This window comes from Ambystoma mexicanum, chromosome 2q, assembly GCF_040938575.1.
Source record: "Ambystoma mexicanum isolate Mex_15411 chromosome 2q, UKY_AmexF1_1, whole genome shotgun sequence".
Classification (NCBI taxonomy): domain Eukaryota; kingdom Metazoa; phylum Chordata; class Amphibia; order Caudata; family Ambystomatidae; genus Ambystoma; species Ambystoma mexicanum.
In genome coordinates, this window is record NC_090924.1 from 65,273,620 (window position 1) to 65,294,994 (window position 21,375).

At 45.5% G+C, this 21,375-nt stretch overlaps 1 protein-coding gene across 1 annotated transcript in view; it reads right to left on the minus strand.

The window, feature by feature from the left end:
• Positions 1-21,375, minus strand: part of CORO7 (coronin 7) — a 1,792,839-nt gene that overhangs the window by 142,100 nt on the left and 1,629,364 nt on the right. The window contains exons 18-19 of the mRNA XM_069646849.1: positions 18,071-18,213; positions 10,117-10,221 (exon numbers count right to left, since the gene is read on the minus strand). Coding sequence (XP_069502950.1) covers positions 10,117-10,221; positions 18,071-18,213 — 248 coding nt within the window. The remainder of the gene's footprint in view (positions 1-10,116; positions 10,222-18,070; positions 18,214-21,375) is intronic.

The following is a 21,375-nucleotide window of genomic DNA, read 5'->3' on the forward strand; positions in this document are numbered from 1 at the left end:
CTTCAACTCGTTTCTGGCAACAGGAGCCATCACCCCACTCTATGGCAGAATCAATCACGATCCTGATTCCGAAGCCGGGAACAAACCCAGAACTTTGCTCATCATATCGCCCCATCGCCCTTTTGAATGTGGACTCCAAAATATTCTCAAAACTACTAGCAAACAGGCTCGCTAATCTACTTCCAGACCTTATCAACCCAGACCAAGCGGGCTTTATCCCGGGACGGAACACCATGGACAACATCAGGCGCACCTTGAATATCATCGAGACAGCCAACAGAACTGGAAGAGAACTAGCAATAGTATCGCTTGACGCTCATAAGGCATTTGATAAGTTAGACTGGGAATACATGGGTGAAACTCTGAAACATTATGGAGTGGGGCCGAAATTTAGGAAATATACAATGGCAAACTATCAGCACCCCACCACAAAGTTGAGAATCAACAGAGCCATGTCCCCCGAGATTGCAATCACTAGAGGCACCCGCCAAGGCTGCCCATTGTCACCCCTCATTTTTGCTCTCTCAATGGAACCGTTTGCAACTACGATCCGCCAAAACACTGCAATCCAAGGCCTAAAGCTGAAGAACGATATCTACAAAGCAGCCCTATATGCCGACGATGTGTTGTTAACACTCGAACACCCAGAGAGGTCCATGGCAGCACTATGGGTTGAACTGTTCCGTTTCAAAGAGTCCTCGGGGTTCTCAATTAATCTTAAGAAATCTGTAGCACTGGGTATCAACATCCCAAAAGGAACAATGGACTTTCTAACAACTTCCCTGCCGATTCCGTGGGACAAATCACACCTGAACTACTTGGGCGTCTGCCTGCCTAAATATGCGGATCACACTTATAAACTGAACTTCCCAGCCCTACTGAAAGACCTACAAGCAGATATGGTCCGCTGGCAAGACCAAGAAATATCCTGGTTGGGGAGGATCACAACGCTCAAAATGAACTTAATCCCTAGGCTACTGTACCACTGTCAGGCGATCCCCAAAAAAGCTAAACAGAAACTGCAAGCAAATATGCTAAAATTAATCTGGGTGGGGCGGCAAGAAGCCCAGAGTGGCCAGGAAGATACTGCTCAAAAGCACAGGATCTGGAGGCTTAGGAGTTCCCAAAGTCGAGAGATACTGTCTGTCAGCTCAGCTGGCTGCTGCATTCACGTGGCAACAGGAAGATAATAAACCTTGTTGGCTGAAATTGGAAGAGGACTGGTGCCAATATCCTCCGGATTCACTCCCACACATCAGATGGCCTAAATATCCCCCGAATAAAGGGCCCCTGTCATCTACGAGGAACACAGTAGACAGCGGGAAGCAGGCAGCAAGGAAGTGGCAATGCAGAACTACGGCAGGCGCGCTCTCACCAATTTGGGAAAACCCGGACTTCACCCTGGGGCAAGAGCAAAACGTCTTCGCCAGATGGACAGAGGGGGGGCTCAGGAACGTGTCAGACCTTTACGAAGGGGACTCCCTACTCACGTTCGAGGACTGTAAAAGGAAGTTCCAGGTGCCAGAGGCTGAGAGGTTTCGATACACGCAACTCCGAAACTGGCTGTCCCATGACACGATGCAGTCCCACGGAAACAGAGAGCTCACGGCGTTAGAACACACATTAACGACCTCGCCACCCAAAGGCAAGATTGCGACCCTGTTTAGGCTACTGGATAGGACAAACCCAGAAGGAGCCATATATGAAACGGCGGGAGAGCGACTTGGGCAGGGAACTAGACGCTGCCAGCTGGTCACACATCTGGGCAAGAACTCATAAGGCCTCCAGATGCGTAACAAACAAAGAAGGAGCCATTAAAGTCTGCTACAGGTGGTACATGACCCCCAAAACTTTGCACAAATGCAATCCCGCTATTCCCCCCCCCCAATGCTGGCGAGGCTGTGCAGACACAGGCTCACTGTTCCAGCTCCTCTGGAAATGCCCGAAAGCAGACAGATTCTGGAGGGAAGTCCTAGAGCAGATAACAGGCCTGTCAATCCGATGGGACCCAGGCATTATTTTACTGGGAGATACAGGAGACAGACAGTTCCCTCTGACAGGCAACCTGGCAACCCTTTGTACGCACTTATTAACGGCAGCTAAAATCTCGATTGCAAAAGTTTGGAAACTCCCGGAAGGTCCAGCAATCCCGCTCTGGTGGATAAAATGTTGGGACCCCTTTTTTGAATTTGTACAGAGTTTCCGGGCGTAACCAGACAAACACCATCACTCAGATGGTTGACGAAGATGGACTAACAAGGCGGAGTTGCCCCGGCCCGAACACACAGCGCCCCCCCCAACCGCGAACAGTGATCAGAAGTTCTGTAGAGCTGAGATGTGACAACTGCAACCCTCACCGGTCCCCTCCGGAACACCTCCCACCCAAACCTAAGTTAGCCTCAGTTGAGGCATTATTATTGTCGAAATTGTTTGTTTTGTTTTGTTGTGGCTGTCTCTCTTGTTTTGTTCTTAAAAGCAAGCCAGTAAAAGGTATACTGCTTTGGTTATATACAAATGCCAATAAAAGCCATGTTGAAAGAAAAAAAAAGAATATGGTTAAGACGTATTGATATTAAGTTTTGTATTGCGCCGCACATGCGTAACGAAAATAAACCGATTTAAAGAAAAATGTTCAAGAACACATGACGTAAGGTGTGATATGTTAATATTTCTTCTTTCCCTAAAAATGAATTTCAGTGCCACAGTTCATACACAACTGTAAGGTGAGGGAGTCCTACATTGGGAAAGATCGAACAGAGGACATTTGCCATACCAACTAATTTGGTGCTATTACCATCTCTTGATGACCTTGAATCAGGCGAAGGACCTTAAACTGCACCTTAAGGCTTAACTTAACGTTTGGAGTCAGTGGAGCAAGGGAGATGGCTTAACTACAGGGAAATCAGAAGATGCTGACAGGCCTGTACCTTCGAATATTAGCACAGATGGCAGAGATTAAGTTCCTATCAACCTTTCAGAGACTCTGTCCTGTCTTAACACACTGCACACTGACCACATTTATGCCTGGTCAGCAATGAATAACAGACACAAACATCAGAAAAAATGTCCTGGCTTTAGAGATTTTGCTAGTTCCGAAAGCCCTGTGCCTACCAGGAACAGCAACACTAGCAAAAGGAGGAATAGCTGCATGCATCTACCACTAATGAAGAGAGAACAACCCTGGCAACGCTAAGTGTAAATTTGGCAGGCCACACACAATACGTTGTAGCCTCACCGGGCCTGATGGAACACTTAAACGGGGACCCAAGATGACACTCGCAGAGTGAAGGAGGGGAGCTAAAGGGCAGACAAATGGAGCAAAGATCTGGGCTCCTCATGTTGATGCGGGATGGTGCCGGTGAGCCCGGGCAGAGTGTTGGTGATTCGCAGAGCTGGCGGGTTCCTGATGGAGTCCCATGCCACGTGAGATATTAAGCTGGTGGACCTCCTCTACCCCACTGGGGCTCTCTCATGCTTGGTATGCAAGTGCTGGGAACCGATTCAGCGATACGAAGTGGGGCGTGATAGCAGTGCTGGAAGCAAGCTTCCTGAAAATTGGCTGACTGTGGAGGTAGGGGCACCAGCATGCGTGAGACAGATATATGAGGAGTGTATAACTGAGTACCTGGTGATCTATCTCCGTAGGAGATTTCCCTCCTGCTCGGCCGCTATTGAACAGTTAAGAGGGACTGATGGACCCCTGCGAATGTTAGGTCCGGAATGGGATATGCTGTCTTGGAGGAAGCGAGGCATACACCTGGAGATTGTTTGAAGCCTGCTGTAGGAATCCCTGCACATGAAGGAGGAATAGCGGAGAAGTGGAGGATGGGGGAGCACTTCAGTGGGGTGTAGAATCATCATGGTTAAAGACCCAGGGAAGGTAAAGGGCCTCCTATCAGGAGAGTCTAATGCAAGCACAGGAAGACTCCAAAAAACATATACAGCAAACTGCAGTGCAAATGAATTCCCTGCACGAAATGGCACAAGTGGATGAGGCTCCAGCTATGAAAATGGACCTACAATTCATGCTAATTGAACTTTAGAGAGACATAAAATAGTGTGGCAAATTTAATAAAATCTATAGTGGACTTAGCTAAACATGTGCTCACATCTGAGAAAAGACTGGAAGAGGTGGGTACCACCCTATGTGACCAATGTAAGGAAGGCATGGTGTCAAAGTAAGACAGACAAGCGATCACAGCTCAAGGGCGAGATAAACACCTAATCTAAACCTAAATCTAAGATGGGAGTAAGCAACTACCATCAAATAACAATACAGTCCAAGTGGAGTCTACTCAAATAAAATGGGCTTTACTGAAAAACCTATTACCAATCCTTACAGCTATGCTTCAAAATAGTGTGGGATAATGTTCACAAGAAAGTTAAGAAGTGTTCACATAATGATACGTCAGGATGTTATGGCCACGGTCTCCCTTCCACATGTTTTTAGCACAGGACAAGGCAAGAATCTTGAGCACAGCACATACCTGGGCTTCTCCGACATGAGGTTACAGTTCCTTTTCTCAATAACAGGGCCTTCTGTACCCCAGTCTGTTTCATGCAAAGTCTCTTGCTTCGGAGGGCCTGATGTGCCATAAACAAGAAAACAAAAGTTCCTTCTATTTATCTTCACGTCAGGCGATTACTGTTAGGCAGAAACCTGTGCAGTTCCCTTAGGGACCACTGCAAAACGTTTAGGACTACAGGAGTTAGCAGTAAACCCAATTGGTAGCAGTCTGCACCACCCAGATTTACCTGGTATCTGTGTCTGAGCAGTCAGACTTCTCTCAGGAAGAGTTAGGCAGTATACAGAGCATACACAATAGGGCAGGTAAACACAGTAGAACAAGCAAACACTGACCAGAGCTTTGGTGTAAAAGATATATAATTATTTATTTAAAAATACATCTATGAAAACACACTGGAACTAATATCAAGCAAGTTCAAAAACACAGTCAGTAAAGTATATACACTCCCTTAAAAGAATATGAGACAAGTCTTAAGTAAAGCACCACTTATTTTCAGACAGCGGTGAGCGCTTAACGCAGATGGCACTCTAATAATTCGGTTTAAAAGGGAGAGAAAGGCAGAGCATAAATTGAAACAGATCCCAACACTTTCAAAAGAACACAGCAAGAGAGGAAGGCAGAATCAAACCGTGAAGTTAGAGTTCAGAAAGCCGGATCCACTTTAAGAGGATCAGAACAAAATGTGTCCAAGGTCACACGGTTGAAAAGTGCACAAAAGTCTCAAAAAGGTTCAGAAAGAAGTTGGACCAAAAGAAAGGGACCAGTTAGATGGTCAAGAGGCCAGCCCAGTCTAGAAGGTTAAGGAATTACTGTCACCTTGTAGCAATCTATAGAAAGGGAGGCCAGGTGGACACGGTACCTTGAAATGGTGAGAACACTCCAGCGGGGGCAGTTGTTCCTGGCAGCGGTTGCGAGTCGGTGCTTCGTCCGGCAGGAGAGAAGATCTCGTCGGGGAGGAAAGCAGGAGGTTGTTGTGCTGCCAGGGAAGAAAGCCGCCGCAGAGTTTCTCGATTCAAAGGCGCGGTCCTTTCTTTCGCGGTTCAGTGGTAAGTGGCTATCCGGTTGCCGGAGTGCTTGGCATGGGCAATTCGACCACTAGACGTCCTGGTAGGCAAAAAGGAAAGCAAACTGGTTGTCCCCACCAGCTCAAGGGGAAGAGACTCTCCGGCAAGAAGATCTCCTCTGTCGTCGGGAAGTGGTGAGATGGTTCAGCAGGGCTCCACCGGTGGTGTCGTCGTTGCAGGTCGGCTCAGCTTCTCCCTCTTCGGATTCTCAGGTCCTGTGTCGACTTCTGAAGTTCCAGTCCCAAAAGCCCTGCTTTTATGCAAGAAACCCCCATTCATTCAGCCTAGCTGTCAATCAAACACGCTAAGTGGTGAGCCAGCCGGCTCACCACTTGGGACAATCACACAAGAGTGCGACTTGAGTTGCCACGGCAACTCAGTCCAGGGTGCCTAAACCCCCTCCCACACCCCCTGTGGTACCCAGACAGAGTGGCACCACTTTTGGAGGCTTCTGTGGAGAAGCCCGCCAAAAAGTGGAACAAAGGGCTCGACTTGGGTTGGAGTCACAGAAGAGAACACAAACGCCATTTTAGAATCGAGTTCTGGCAAAAAATACCAACCGGTGAATTAATATTAAATAAAGAACCCGGCGGTATGTTCGAGGCTATAGGAATTAAATAATTAAAGTTAGTAGCCGCGAACAATGGGAAAATCGCATAGAGATATATTCGCGGTCGAATATAAAAAGTAGTATCCACTGCCACCAGCCAAAACTCGATCAGGGGGGACGGAGACGTGCCCCCTCGAATAACAGACCCCGGGGCAATCGAATTGCCCCAACCTGTACGTCCACAATATGATGGTTTGTACTGGTTTCTGTTCATAATTTTGGACTAGTAAAGCCAATGGTGACTTTACAGGCCCTGGGAGACAGTACTCAGTCCCATGGTATGGAGTGTATGGTGGGGTGTCACTATGACACCCGTGTCACTGCACGGAGGGTGCTGTGTAACACACATAGTAAAAACACATGAGACCCTATGGAGTAAAAGACCCCATATCCCATAAAAAACATTAACAGTCAAAGGAACCCCTCAAATCATGTCCAAGAGTATGAGGAAAAGAGTCTCACTCGTGGCAGGAGAAAAAAACAAACTCCAGAAATCCAGCAAAGCTGCTGGGGTACTCACTAGGTTAGGAAATTCAGCCTAAACAGAGAATTCTCCCTAACAATTACTCTTCACCCTTGGATCCCCTTCAGCCGGGCTCTGACCCTTCTCTAAACGTTAGCCGCCCTCAGTCAGGCTCAGACCAACCACTCACTGCGGACATCCCTCAGTCAGGTTCACACTTTTCATCACAATGTTCACGGGGTATTACTGCTCACCCTAGTTCACAGGCATCCCTGATCCAGGTTCACATGTGCCAAAATACACAATTCACTTTGCTTAGCTTTCTCTTGGCATCTCTCAGCCGGGTTCCCATTTGCCTCCACAACGTGCCAAAGACTTTCCACTGTACAAGGGGTTTGGATTGACCTTTGTATGACCAGTTTGACACCTCAGGCCGGCCTCCCCTAAGGCCTCTTGGTATTTGTAGTTTCTACAACAACCAAAGACTTGACTATGCACGGGATTCAACATAACCCGCTGCAGGACCACTTCGATTTCCCAGTTCAACACATTCTCCTTCTTCAAGAGCGGGACATCAGTCATAGTCCTTCGAATTAGTGCTCACGTGGCACTGGACCACTAACTCTGATACCAGTTGTTGCTCACAAAATACCTTTGTCTTCTTTCTTCATAGAATGTTGCTCTTCGCAACCTTGAGCCCAACACAGTCCGGTCTATTATCGGCTCTTTCCAACTCACTGGTTGTGCCGAACTCTGTTGGTGTCTCTTGCCTCTGGAGTCAAGTACGGTACCACAATGGCAACCGCTTCTCCCCACCCTGGCCTATCAGTGCAGGAGGGTCCCATGTACCACTGACATCCTTTGCACCACTCGCCAGCTGCGATTCCTGGTCTTACGTTTCCCTTCTAAAAGGCTCTGCGGTTGGCAAGGGCAATTCCCTCCTTGTTGTCCTTTCAGGTCTCGGTGCCTTTCTCCTCCCTTTGAACTGCCATCCTGGAATAGCTGCTTCCTCGTGCATTTGGCCTTGCTCTCCATGTGCTCTTATGCTCCGCCTTTTATCTTTATCCCTATGGGGAAAGCAAAAGGGAAGTCAGGTGTATGTAGTTGTAGGCAATTGCCCGACTTTGCCTGACCCTTGTGTTGGGACATGTCAGGTATACGGCTCTGGTGTTAGTCCGTTGGCTTTCACGGTAATCTGTCTGTGAGAAAGTGTTTGTGTCAAGAAAGGGGTGGGGTTTCGAGTTTCTAGATATCCTACTGGGTAGGATGGGGAAAAGGTGTCATAAGGGGATACCGCATCTCACCCTTCGATGTCCCACTTAGACTCCCCGAAGACCCCTCATCCAGGCGATCCTCCTGCACTGGTCCACCCCCAGGAACTGGATCCAATAGCGATGGCTGTGTCCTGGCCACCTGGATGACAGATCGCCGGGGACTAGCGAGTGAGACACCTTCAGGTTTCCCACACCAAGCACACAAGCAAGTTATTTGAGAGGATGACGGGAATGGAACAGATGGAGTATATATTTACGATGCAGGAAGGCGCAGCAAATTAGATGCGGCAGAAAAACATAAGGTTACAAGGAACCCTTAACCACATCGCGGACGGGGAATTGGAGGAATATGTAAAAGACCTATTTCGCGACATCTCGGACTTTCCGGACGGCTATGAAATAGTTTTGTTCAGAACTCATTGAGTGTATTTGTCATTTCAGCAAAATAGGAATCTGGTTCCAGATGTCTTGACTCATGTTCATCTCTTTCAACTCAAAGAAAAGATAATGACGGTGGCCAGGAAAAGTCAGGAGATGCATTTTAGGGATACCTCGATATTGCTGTTGCAAGAACTGGCTCAAGCCACGCTACAGAAGAGGAAGAGTCTGCGACTGGTAATGGGTTAGCTTCTGGTGGAAGATGCGAGATACAGATGGGGTTTCCTATGTAGACTGATTCTTCAATATGAGGAATGGCTGTATAACAACTGGAAGAAGGAGGACGACGCAGAGTTGATGAACAATGTGGAACCTGACGCATGGAAACACTCTTCCAGGGATAGAGGACGAAACTGACGACGAAAAAGCTCACAGGCTTAAATCTGGAAGAAAAGTCGCTCGAGCAAGTGTAAGAAGTTTTGGATGAAACTTGATTGGGGGAATGGCAGAGCATAGTACAATAAAACAAGCATTGTGGTATGCTCTCTACGAGAGCGACTAGAATTGGAGGGTTGCAGATTGATTTGGTAGGATATTGTGGAAGTGGGAAATAAGCATAGCAGTGTGTTTAGTTGGTGAACGGTCAGGATGGTGGATATAGATGACTGAAGCAGATGAACGTATCCCAGGAAAATGAAATGTGATTGTGTGCAAAATGTTGGGAGCGCAGGTGCGCGGGTTGCTAGAATGGCAGAGATTCAGGAAACTGAGCCCTACATTCTGTAGCATGCATTGGAATCGTGACCCGTGAATCACAGGACAATGCTCTTTGGTTAAGGTTAATTGTATGTTTTTTCTATCTACCTTTTGATTAAGTTTGGATTAACATACTAGGATGGGGAACGGAAGAGAGGCACCCAAAAGGAGGGTGGTGTTAGGATGAAGACTTGGTACGATCACATGAAGGATTGATGAATGACCAGGTTTTGTGAACCTGAACGTTCAGGGTCTCAACTCCCCCACAAAGAGACGTTCAATAATGGGAATACTGACTTGTCATGATCTGTTTTGTGTTTGTTTCTAGTTAAAGTGGAAGTCAAGCGCAAAGCGCATTAAATCTGTTATGCCATTGCTTGATCACTGGCACAAACATGTGTTTTTCAAGGTTTCAACAACTGACGCAGACGACTGGGAGTCCATCAAAATAAGGGTCTCAGTGTTAAAATGATTTAGATGAAATGCAGCTGCAACTGTAATTAGAAGCACCACAGGCTCCCTTGGATTATGGAAAAAACAGAGGCCTAGCTTTTCTAGCTAGAATATGTTTAACAGTGCTATCGAAGAGAATGTTACCATGTTTAAGTGGGCAAAAATATGCAACTTCAACCCATTCCATGTCAAGCCTACTCTGTAAGGTAGACAGGATACTAGGAATGAAGGGTGCAGGAGGCTAGTTTTTGGCTCTTCTATGCATATGTTAATGCATTACTGCAATGTGATGTGTATATTTTCTATCCGACTGGAGGTCAAGATATAGCTCATTTCAGAACTCACCCCATTAACCCAATGTCATTTCAGAACTCACCCCATTAACCCAATGTCATTAAATATGTACCACTCTTGTACAATGCTTTTGCCCTCTCTCATCTGTCAAAGCTAAGTGGGCTTCGACCAACAAACTTGACTGATCAAAGGAGAAGAATCCCAAACCATGGAAAGTGCTCAAGCACCAAAAGGGGACAAATATCCCATAAAACTCATTTAGCTCACTGCAACTTGCCACACCCCACCCACTCACCTGTGCAGGCTCAAGAGACTTTCGTGGTTCATAGATCCGGACTTGGCCGTCCTTGCTAACTGATGCGAGATGCCGTCCATCTGGGCTCCAGGCCAGGCTGAAGATCTATCAAAGAAAGATTAAAAGTATGACTATTTGTAGCTGCATTTCAACAAATGCCCCTAGCCTGATACACTGTAACTCTCACTCATTCTTCAAACCTATGCACAACTTCTGCTTCTATGAACCTGTTACCTTCACACACTCACTGATCAGCCACAATGCACTACAATCAATTTCCCACACTGAAAGAGTTACACTACTTATTAAAGAAGGAGAGTTAGGAAAAGTACACTAGTCACCCTGTCCCAGTTAATGTATCTCCTGAACCCTATACACTCTACAGGAAATGGGGTGGATCCTTTGTATTCAAGAATTCTGCTAACCTATGGCGTTCATCCCATCAACCCAACTCTAACCTGCTGTCCCACTCCCAAAATTCATATATTCAGCCCACACCTGTGACCCCATACCCCCTCCCCATCTCCCCCCCCACAAGGCCGGGTGGGAATCGGTTGTGTATCAGAAGAGTGCAACCTTTTTCCCATGTTTATCATAAGGATGTGTTAGTAGGACGCCTGGGACACATGCACGATGACATCAGAAAAGCCGCAGGACTCCCAAGGGAAAATGGCATAGGTAGAGCCTGTAGCCCTGAGCTTGTGAACATAGAGCAATGATTTCTTCAGTCAGTCATCAAACTTTTATTAGGTATCAAACCTTCAAGTAATTACATAATTTTACATACATAGCATGATGTGATTTAAAATACATCTACACACAACATGCATTCCTAAAATTGAGAAGAGCCCTGCTCACAACCTCATACAATTATTGTTACATCTTTGTATTTAGCTGGTACTTAAAGACAGTGAGTTCTTTCTCGACAACCAAGCCCTGCGGATATATCGTGCAGTTGCAAATACAAGTTGCGGTTGAAGATTCTGTCTCAGATACATCATAGCGGATCCTGTGTCCCTGATTCCAACCTCTTATTATTGGTTTAAAAAACGTGCACCGAAAGTGCTTCGTCTTTGCACAAGACAACAAAGTGCAACAAAGTCTCCCTTGACAGCTCACACATTGGACATTGGTCCGAGTTAAATTCATTCCAAGATTGTGTGAAAGCGGCCACCGTGAGAATTCCCAGTCTCCATCTCATATATCAAGATTTCTTGAATCGTTGAGAAATGATGCCCATATCAAGCTGTATTTCTCTCTTCATTCTGGTGAGCTCACACCGAGGGTTATCCCATAGATTGCCTCTTCCCACACTATTAAGCATTTTTCTAGCATGTCGAAGCCAATCAATTGATTTCCCTCTGTCCAGTGACATTACATGACATAGGGCTTCTCTAGATTTTTCCAGCCCTTCCTCGTTCCACAATCTTAACCAGAAGAGAATAGGTTTCAGTGCTGCTAGGACCCTCACTGGAACATCAAATTCCAAAAGAACCACGGCTGAGGGGCGCTCCTGAATAATAATGCCAATTTCTTCAAAATTGTATGTTCACTTGTTGTAAGCCTGGCCATATTAGCATACCCCCATAACTCTGCCCCATAGAGTGATGCTGTTAAAGCCTGCATCGCATACAGGTCCAGCGTGGGTGAAATAGAGCCTTGACCATGTTTTGCGCGTAAAGCATTCATTGATCCGCTGAATTTTCCCAAGGTGGTAGCTGAGCGGTCCACCTGTGGAACTCAGCCTTCAGTCTCCTGGAATCCTATCCCCAGGTAATCAAAATTATTGACCTGTTGAAGCCGAGCTTCAGTCACCCTAATGGCCAGGGAACTAGATTTTGCAAAATGTGGTTTAAAAACGAGCACTTCTGATTTATCAATATTCAACCGTAATTGTAATTCTTTGCATTTAGACATAAAAATCGCCATGCCTTTTCCAACCTCTGCGGTGTAGTAGCCAGTAAGACTGCATTGTCTGCACAAAATGCAGGGGTACTTATCTGAGGCCAGCTTTGGACAATCCTAACATATCCCTATCAGTGCATCTATTATCACTTGTATGTACAAATTAAATAGAAGGGGTGCCTGGGCGCATCCTTGCCTCACCCCTTTGCCAACATAAAATTAATCAATAATTTCACCCCCTAGACCATATAGAACTGATGCAGTTTCCAGAGTAAAATAACCTTATTATCCAGATCAGTTGGGGTGGAGCTTTGTATGCTGATAGGACATCCCACAATATTTCTCTTGAGACTGAGTCAAATGAGGTCCTTAGATCACGGAATGGAGCATATAATGTCATACTTTTAACACTGTATATTTTCGAACTAAGAAATGGAGCATAAAACAGTGGTTCAGAGTACCTTTGTTCTTTCAAAAAACCTGCCTGGAGGTCACCAAATGTTATTTATGTCTGCCCAATGTTGTAGGAACGTTAGAATAACCTTTCCAAAATGCTTGCCCACACTATCCAAAAGAAATATCGGTAGAGCAATGATTTAATATGCAGCAAGCTCAAAAGGAAATCTTCAACTTGCCTGTGTGGATTTGCAAGCAAAATAAAGGAAATCATTGCAGGCAGTGAGAAAGAATGGAGCTGGCAGCTGCCAAGGTAGGTACAGGTGGCAGTAACCACATGGACAATATGGAAAGTGAAATGTCTGAATCTTGAGAGAAATTCCCAAGGCAAAACTTTTTGTGCTACCATATCGCGTTGGACCCACTACACATTCTATGTAATGAGGCGGTGGAGCAAAAAGAGACAGGGTGGTCCGTCTACTACCCAATGTGCCTACAAGTGGATGATTGGAGTAGGATCCCCTGGGCTCCAGACTCTCTCCCAAGCATAGTAATGTTGTACCATTCAGAGAGGGTGAAATGAGGAGAGAATCTCCTGACCTGCAAGCCTCAGAGGTCTGCGTACCAAACTACGTTGGCAATCACAAACCCTGCATCAGTGTCAAAGAAAAAAGTGACACTGGGCATTCACTAACCTGCTGTATGCACAATAGCAATGTGACAGATAACAAGGACATACTCCCAGATACTGGGCGGATTCCAAGCAGTCACACAAAAAGGAAATAACATGCAAGTTCTCCTAACTTCAGGGACCTTTACCGTATGAGACCTCTGAACACTGCAGCTCTGTATAAAACGTCCAACTGATTCCCAAAAATATGCCGCAGACAGGTATGAAACCTTGCCATTCCTAGAAATAATAACCATTAGACGAAAAAAACAAATCCCCAAACCTGAGTAAATCATATAACAATGGAAATTAAGACTCCTGAAAGGAATAACCAATTCCAGGTATGTGGTATGTACAGGATGGTATGTGGAGTAACCAATCAACCAGAGTCAGCCTCAGAAAGCACTATACAGCTTCCTGTGTTTAAAAGGGACTGGGAAATGTCATGTTTTTTGGATCCAGAGGAAGCAGACATACATGCTGAGGCTCCCTGGATCCAATTGGAGATTGCTGCAGAGATGAGTATTGCGGGAAGGCATTGTAAGCCTGGAGACTGGAAGGAGAAGTGGACAGTATCTATGCCTTGGAGGAGGAAAGCGCACAAGAACATCTCAAGTTCTTGGAACAATTGGAAAGCTGGTGTTAAAGGTCTTTCACCAGCAAACCTAGGAGACAGAGCTTGTGGCAGGAGGACACAAGAATATTGAGTGCCTGAAAAGGACCCTGAATGAAGAGAGAAGAAATACAAATTCCTGAGAACCTGAAGAAGATTTGAAGAAGTATAAACACGGTCTGAAACAAGCAATCCATAGAGAAACATCAGTTTAATGAATGAGAAACAAGAAGAAATCCAGAAAAAAAGGTCTACCGAGATACTTCTAGCGAATTAAGAGCAAAGGTTTACAGCAAGACCACCAGGGAACCAAGAACAATGTTTACAGAAAGACATCCAGAGAATAGAGTTAGAGGTTCATGATAGAGCTCTAGAGAATTAGGAGAAAAGGGTCTACAGAGAGACCGCCAGAGAATCAAGAGAAATGTTTGCCAAAATTAAGGTGAAGGTCTACAGAGGGCCCTCCAGAGAACCAAAAGGTAAGTTTATAGAAAGACATACAGAGAATCAAGTGAGTGGTTCATGAGACCTCCAACGAAACATGACGAATCCAAGATCTGAAGGGAAAACCCTTAACAACTAAGAGAATCTCAGGGTCCTGGAAGATGTTTCACTAAACCTTGAGTTCTTTGGGTGGGTGACACCTTAACCATGGTTTGAACCTTTGTGTCGACCGGAACCTTGAACTTCTATGTTTTTAGATTTGGGTTAGCTGGGGTATAACAGGACTTCTGAAGACTAGGAATTGGAATTTGGTTGGACACTGCTTTGGAATGTTCTGAGCTGAGTAGGATGTCTAGAAGTGGACAGAGACTCATTAAGAACACTTTCCTTACCAAAATAACTTTTTTACCCCACCCACTTTGTGTTTACCCATGCCCCTTGTTTATAAAGATGTCCCCTAGTTTCTGTAGGGATTCCATTATATCCTCTCTGGAAAAAACATCTAGCAAACCAGTTAATCAGCCCCAAACAATTTTGACTGTCCTCATTTTTCGACACCCTCACATCTATGCAAATAAGTAAGGTTGGATATTCATGGGATCTGAGGGCAGGTCCACAGTACGATAAAGACAGTCAGCATTTTGTGCTTGCTTAGGGATACTGCAGTAAGAAAGGAGTGGTGTTCCCCAACTGTGAAGAGGAGAGAATAGAGAAAGAGGAAGAGGAAGAGAACATAAAGGATGATGAAAATGAATGGTTAAATAAGGAAGAGAGAAGAGAGACGGTGAAAGGATGGCAAAGAGAGTGGAGAGACCTGGTGAGAAAGATACAGAAAATAGAGGTGGAGGGTGAAGAAAACAGAACAAAAAAGATAACGTTGGAAGGAAAGTAAGAAGTCTTGGAAGCTAAAATACAAAGAACATTTACTGAAAGTGAAGTTGCAAAAGAAGTTGTGAAACAGGAGGGAGGTAAAGTAAAGAAAGATGAAGAATAGAGAAGGACCCAGAGCACCTAAGAAGCACAGAGATGGAAGAAAAGGAATTGAGTGGAAGGAAGGAGGGAGAAAAAGAGCAGGAGCCAAAAAGGTGAGAGACAAATATTACCATGAGATAGAGGAGTTTGGGGGCGAGGAGTGTGGAAGAGAGGGGGTGGATAGATGAAGGAAAGAAGAGGGTGGAGAAAAGACCAGAAGCACAAAGACTACTGTGCTAGAACCACTTGAAGGAATACAGGAGAGTAGAAGCATGAAAGCAGGAAAAGACTGAAAAGGATGGCTGGAAGAAATGAGTCGGGGATCAGAGGGTATGTGTGAGGCATGGCATCATGGTGGCTTTAGGAGAGAGACAGCTAGCTAAGGAGAAATGACAAAAACACCAAAGTGGTACCTTTGCCCAACCTTACAAAGGCCCAGAGAGGTCTGAGACAACATCACCTAGAGATTGTGGATTTCAGTGTCAACCATAGGGCCCCTTGAACTACAGCAGGCAGAAAGGACCGCCTAAGACAGTTACATCTTAAACGAGCAACAATTGTGTGTCCACTCAGCCAACACAGGTAAGTAGTGCAGGTGACACTTGAAACCCCACAGACTGAGGCCAAATGATGGACTATGGCCATGAAGCAAGCTTGAATTGCTCATTATAATTTCTTTGGCCAACCTATATTCCTATACCCAGCCCAACTTAGACCCCTAGCACATGCATGCTTTTGAACTAAACTATTTGAGTCTGAAGTTGTAATTTCCTCCCACAACACTAGTAACATTATTTATTGAGCGCAGAAATACCAGAAACCAGTTCCACAGTGATATACGTTAGACAAATGACACAATTATACATCACTATAATAAATACACATACTTAACACTAAACCATACACCCCAGAAGCACAATTATACATCAATAACAAACATATCCAAATAAATCCAACCCTAAACTGTCTGATAACGCGAATCTATGAGCTAGATTTCATTACTTCAGGGTACAACAAAGGCTCAATGGTATCAACATCACCCATATCATCTCGATTGCATCTCATACTTGTACAACAGATGCGCATCCACGATAGCCTCTATAGCTCAGTGTTCCACTTGTTCTCTCTAATACAATTAGGGATGACAGCAGGCAAGGTTTAGCAGCAGTCTTTGTCCTTGAACCACAAAAACTGCTCCAAACTACCTCTGATAACCCCTAAAAGGATATACCCAATATCTAAAAAACAAATGATAGTGCCACATATTTCTCACTTCCTATAAACACCAACTTTCGATCCACTGTAGTGCTTGTCCTCATAAAATGCATTCACTACAACACCCACTCTCTCTCTATATATCCAATTCCTTGCACTCCAACAATGCCACTCCCTGTCCTACAACCATAATATCATTGTCAATCGAGAAACCATTAGTGCAAAGGGATACCCATCAATTTCCATTGTTTCCCCATAATTTAGACTACAATCAGTGCCACTGACCTCACTCATCGCAACTGATGTCTTCACCCACAATACAAATATGACCAACTCTCCCAGCCTCACTAGTATACACACTAATCAATACATCCACCAAACCATAGAAATACCCTAGTTTTCACTGGTCCCGATTCTCTGCAAAGGCAAAATATTTACTTGCCCGAGATTCCCCTATGGTTTTTTGCTCAAAATTAAAAACATCGAACTGCCTTTAGCATACCATCTTCCAATCTAGCTAGATGTGGCCTGATTGTCAAGGCATGAGACCTCCTTTCCAGCTCCTGGTCAGCAGCATCTGTCCAGAGGGTTCTTGATGGGGGTCTTGAGTGTTGGTGATAGGAAAGGGGTGTGTGTACTGCCATTCTTGGCTGTTGGAGGTGCTGCCTCGGTTGTGTGAATGTTTGTGCATGCTAGCATCTGTGGTTACTTTGTGTGTCAGCTGCCATTGAATTGCTGTGTGTGTTGCTATCCGTTGCTGGTGTTTGTGTACTTGCTGAAATTCCTCGATGTGTGCGCTGTCTACTTTTGTTTTTGGTGGGGGTGTTATGTCGCATCCTTTGTTGCGTGCGGTCATCCACTGCACTATTTGTGAGTGTGTAGCCACCCTGTGTTGTTAGTGTGTGTGTGGAGGGGGAGGGAGGAAGGGGAACATGTGTGCTGCCCTTCCATTGTGTATATGTGTGTTGGCATTTTAGGCTAATGGGCGTGTGTGTGCACACGCGAGACCGCTGAATTAATTGAGGTTTGGGTGCATGCAATGCCATTCGCTGTGGTGTGTGTGTATATGTGTGCTGGCAATACATTGTTGGGGGTGTTTTATGTTTGCACTGTCATTCGTTATTACTTCCTGTGTATAGGAGGGGAGCTGTGGCTGTCCCGTGTGGAAGGTAGCGATTCGTTTTTTAAATATTAGGATAGATGTGACAAAACGATGTGTCAAAATGCTCACTTCACAGGGACATCCTTTTGCATTGTGTTTCTACCAATCATCTTATTTTCACCACCCGGCCATCGCTTACCTGCTTTCTTCTGATGAGCACCATGGTACAGTCTATGCTGTGCCCTGTAAACCACTCACCTGCTTTTACTGCCCTTTTCTTCTACTTATTTTGTATCCCTAGCCAATGGATGCAGTTCCTCCCCACTTGCCCTCCTATTGTGGTCATCTGCTAGTTGTGGTCTTGTGATCTGTTCTGTGTGGCTTTGTTATCTAATCGGCGTGTCCAGCTCATTAGTTCCCTTTGTCCGGCTCATCAGTTGCCTGTGTCTCTCTCATTGTCTTTTTTTATTAATCTCACCAGCTCCAAGAATGCTCAACACATCTTCTGAACGCATCTTACTTGCACCCTGTATCCCATCTTTCCCCACCTCTCCTTTGATTAATTTGCTCACATCCATTTAATTTCCTCACCTTGTCCCTATACATCCTCCTCATCTGCTCCCTACAACCTTCTCACCTGATCTGTGTGTCCCTTCAGTAGCAGCTCCTGTTTACCAGTGCCAATGTTCCAGATGCGGACAGTCATGTCATACGAGGAGGATGCCAGAATGTCTGAAGCCAGGGGATGGAATTTGATGGAATATATCTTTTCAGTATGACCTGCAACAAAATATACAAGAAACATTAGCACAGCCTAGGCAGTACACCCCCTTGCACACTATGCCACTTGATAACTAGATTGGGAAAGACTCTTCGCCTGGGCATGGGTTATAAGTGCCACAAAATGATTCAATGCCTTAAATGTCAACATCGATGACTCATGCTATCACACATAGAGCAGCCTACTGACACAGATTTGAGGAAGTTACAAAGAATTAATTCCCCCACATGTAATCACAGAAACAGAAATGCTTCATTTGCCATGTGGCCCATCTGGGCAATAGGGCAATGAAAAAGGGCCAAGCCACTATACCAGCATAGGGCAGTTTTCTGGGCTAATGTGGACCACTTTCCTGGATCAACGTTGACCACCTTAAATTGGGTGCATGCATGGATGAAAGCCGTAACCAAGGTTGGTTTCAATGTGCGTTATAATGTCTATCTGATTTTAATATCGCACCACTCGCCACCAGCCTTCATTTTACACAATCGTCCCCCAAACACGTGTGTAAAATAGTGCATGGAGCGTGGAAAGGGAGAGCATGCTGGCAAGATGATTAGAAGGGGAATACAGTAGCCACGTGAACCATGGAATTTCCAGTCCTGCTAAAGACACGCAAAGAAACACGCAAAGAAACACGTCTGACCGCAAGGAACCCTCACGTTCACTGCACATACCATTTATTATTATTACTCAACCCAATGGCACCCGTTTTATTGCCCTCGAGTATTACAAACAGAGCTAGCCAGGCCAATCTAACAACGTTGCACTCAGATCACTACACAACTCCACAGATTTCTTGACAGCCCCATCTCATGAGATGCATTTAACTTGCATTAGTAAATGTTGTTCCTTTTCCACACAAAAGTAATCTGGAAGTAGAATAACGGCTGTGTCAAGTATATTCTGTGGCTATTACAGATAGCAATACTAAAACAAGAACAGCTATTGCCCACATTTTTGATCTAGCGCCACTTCCTAATTTACAGTCAGATCACAAAAATATACAGAAAGGCATTTCTCAAGGGATGCCCTGCAAAAGCAAACCCAGTTCTTTTCACCTCTTCTTTTTGCATTCCTGTACTTTGATCATTTTAATGGATATAGTCCCTTTCGTATACATTGCCTTTCACCGCTGTCTCCGTCTTTTGTTACAAACTAGCTACTTATGCGTTTCTTCAAACAAAGAAGTGTTAACATAGGCAGTCGTGTATTTTTCGCACCCACCCGACAAGCTATATAGCGATTCCACGCAAACGTCAGCCTCTTTGAAAGGAGGCATCTGCCCTGGTCCCCAACCACAAGGCTCGCCATCGTCACACTACTGAACAGCAGCCAACGCTGCCAGTGCAGCCAGTCATTATCATCATGATACAGCCCCCCTGGTTGCAACCACCGTCACCCAGAGCCACCCAACTAAGCCGAATAAGTCTATTCTGCCTAACCCTCCTCTGATAGGCACCCTAATTAACGCACGCTCAGTATCAGCCCACGCCTTAGGCATCAATGATCTAATTACAGCACACAGTCTGGATCTCCTAGCTATCACCGAGACCTGGCAACATACAACATCAGGCCCATCACTATCCATAGCCATTCCCTCCAGCTTTACCATATTCAAGAGTGATAAACTGAACTCTAGAGGCGGGGGGGGGGGGGTCGCTCTAATGGCCAAAAACAGCCTCCCCATCAGACAACGCCACACCATCTTGAATGAGAATTGCAACTTACTTTCAATCAAGCTACCCATCTCGCCCACCAGGACCTACCCTATCTTTTGAAGAGGACCTCCTACACACTTTGGGAGCTAACATTAAACCGACCTCTAAAATCATTCTCTTAGGCGACTTTAACCTCAGCATTATTGATTTGGATGACGCTAATGCCCTATCTGTAGCCAATTCACTCAGCGCTCTAGGTTTCAAGCACTGTGTCAATGCCCTGACCCGCATCAAAGGACGTACTCTTGACGGGGTAGCAGAGCTCCACTGCAAGGTCTTTGTCGGAGCCAACACGCCCCGCCCATGATCAGACCACAACGTGGTCTCCTTCTCAGTTGCACCGTCTTGTCAAGTCTTGTGACCCACATGTTCCCTACCACCCACACTGGCCCGCAGCACTGAAAACCTAACCACAGACACAATCCTGCACTTGCTAAACTATATACAGTCAGACTATCACCACATCTCAGACCCTACTATGCTAGCTAACTTATAAGCAAAGAAACTGACAGTAGCTATTGACGCCATTGCCCCCGTGGCACCAAGAAAAATCAAGCCCACCGCACACATTAACGCCCAGTTCACCCCTGACCTACAAGTGCGCCATACCAAAAAACAGGAAACTGAGTCAAAATGGAGAAGATCACCGTCTGACTCCTTGAAGCTGCTGTTCTCCACCATAGCAAAAGTTACAAACAAGCAATCTTACTTGCAAAATCTAACACCAGAGAGATCTTCTCCATCCTGAGAGAATTGGAAGTCCAACCACCCCACCTTCATACACCACTAAAGTTCAGGTATGGTGCGTTAACATATAAGATGCCCTCCTCGACAAAAGTGACACCCTACAAAAAAGAATCCAGCGCATATAAGCCACACTCACTCATTTCCAACAGCCCCAAATGACTGCCTATCTACCAACTGGCTGTCAATACCTTCCCGCTTTTTGCCTTAACAGCGTCACAGCGGCAGACGTTACAGACATCTTAAAGGGTCTGAAACCATCCAGGTGCACAGGTGACATCTGCCCAGCCACCATCATTAAAGACTGCGCTGAGGCTCTAGGTCCCTTCATCACCACCTTCATTTATGCTTCCTTCACTACTAGCCAAGTCCCGACCTGCCTCAAGGAAGCCTGGGTTCTCCCCATACTGAAGAAACCCTCCCTTGACTGTGTTGCAGCAACTAAGTACAGACCCATCACCACAGTGGCCTTCCTGCTGAAAATCCTAGACAGAGCGGCATACCTACAAATCCAGCACTACCTGGAACTCAACCACATCCTGGGAATGCACCAGTCTGGATTCAGACCAGGTCATTGAACATAAACCTCCCTGCTGGATCTAAAAAACAGCTCAATGACAAAGGATGAGGGAAAGCCAGCCCTACTCCTACTCCTAGATCTCTCGGCTGCATTTGACTTGGTCAACCACAAGATCC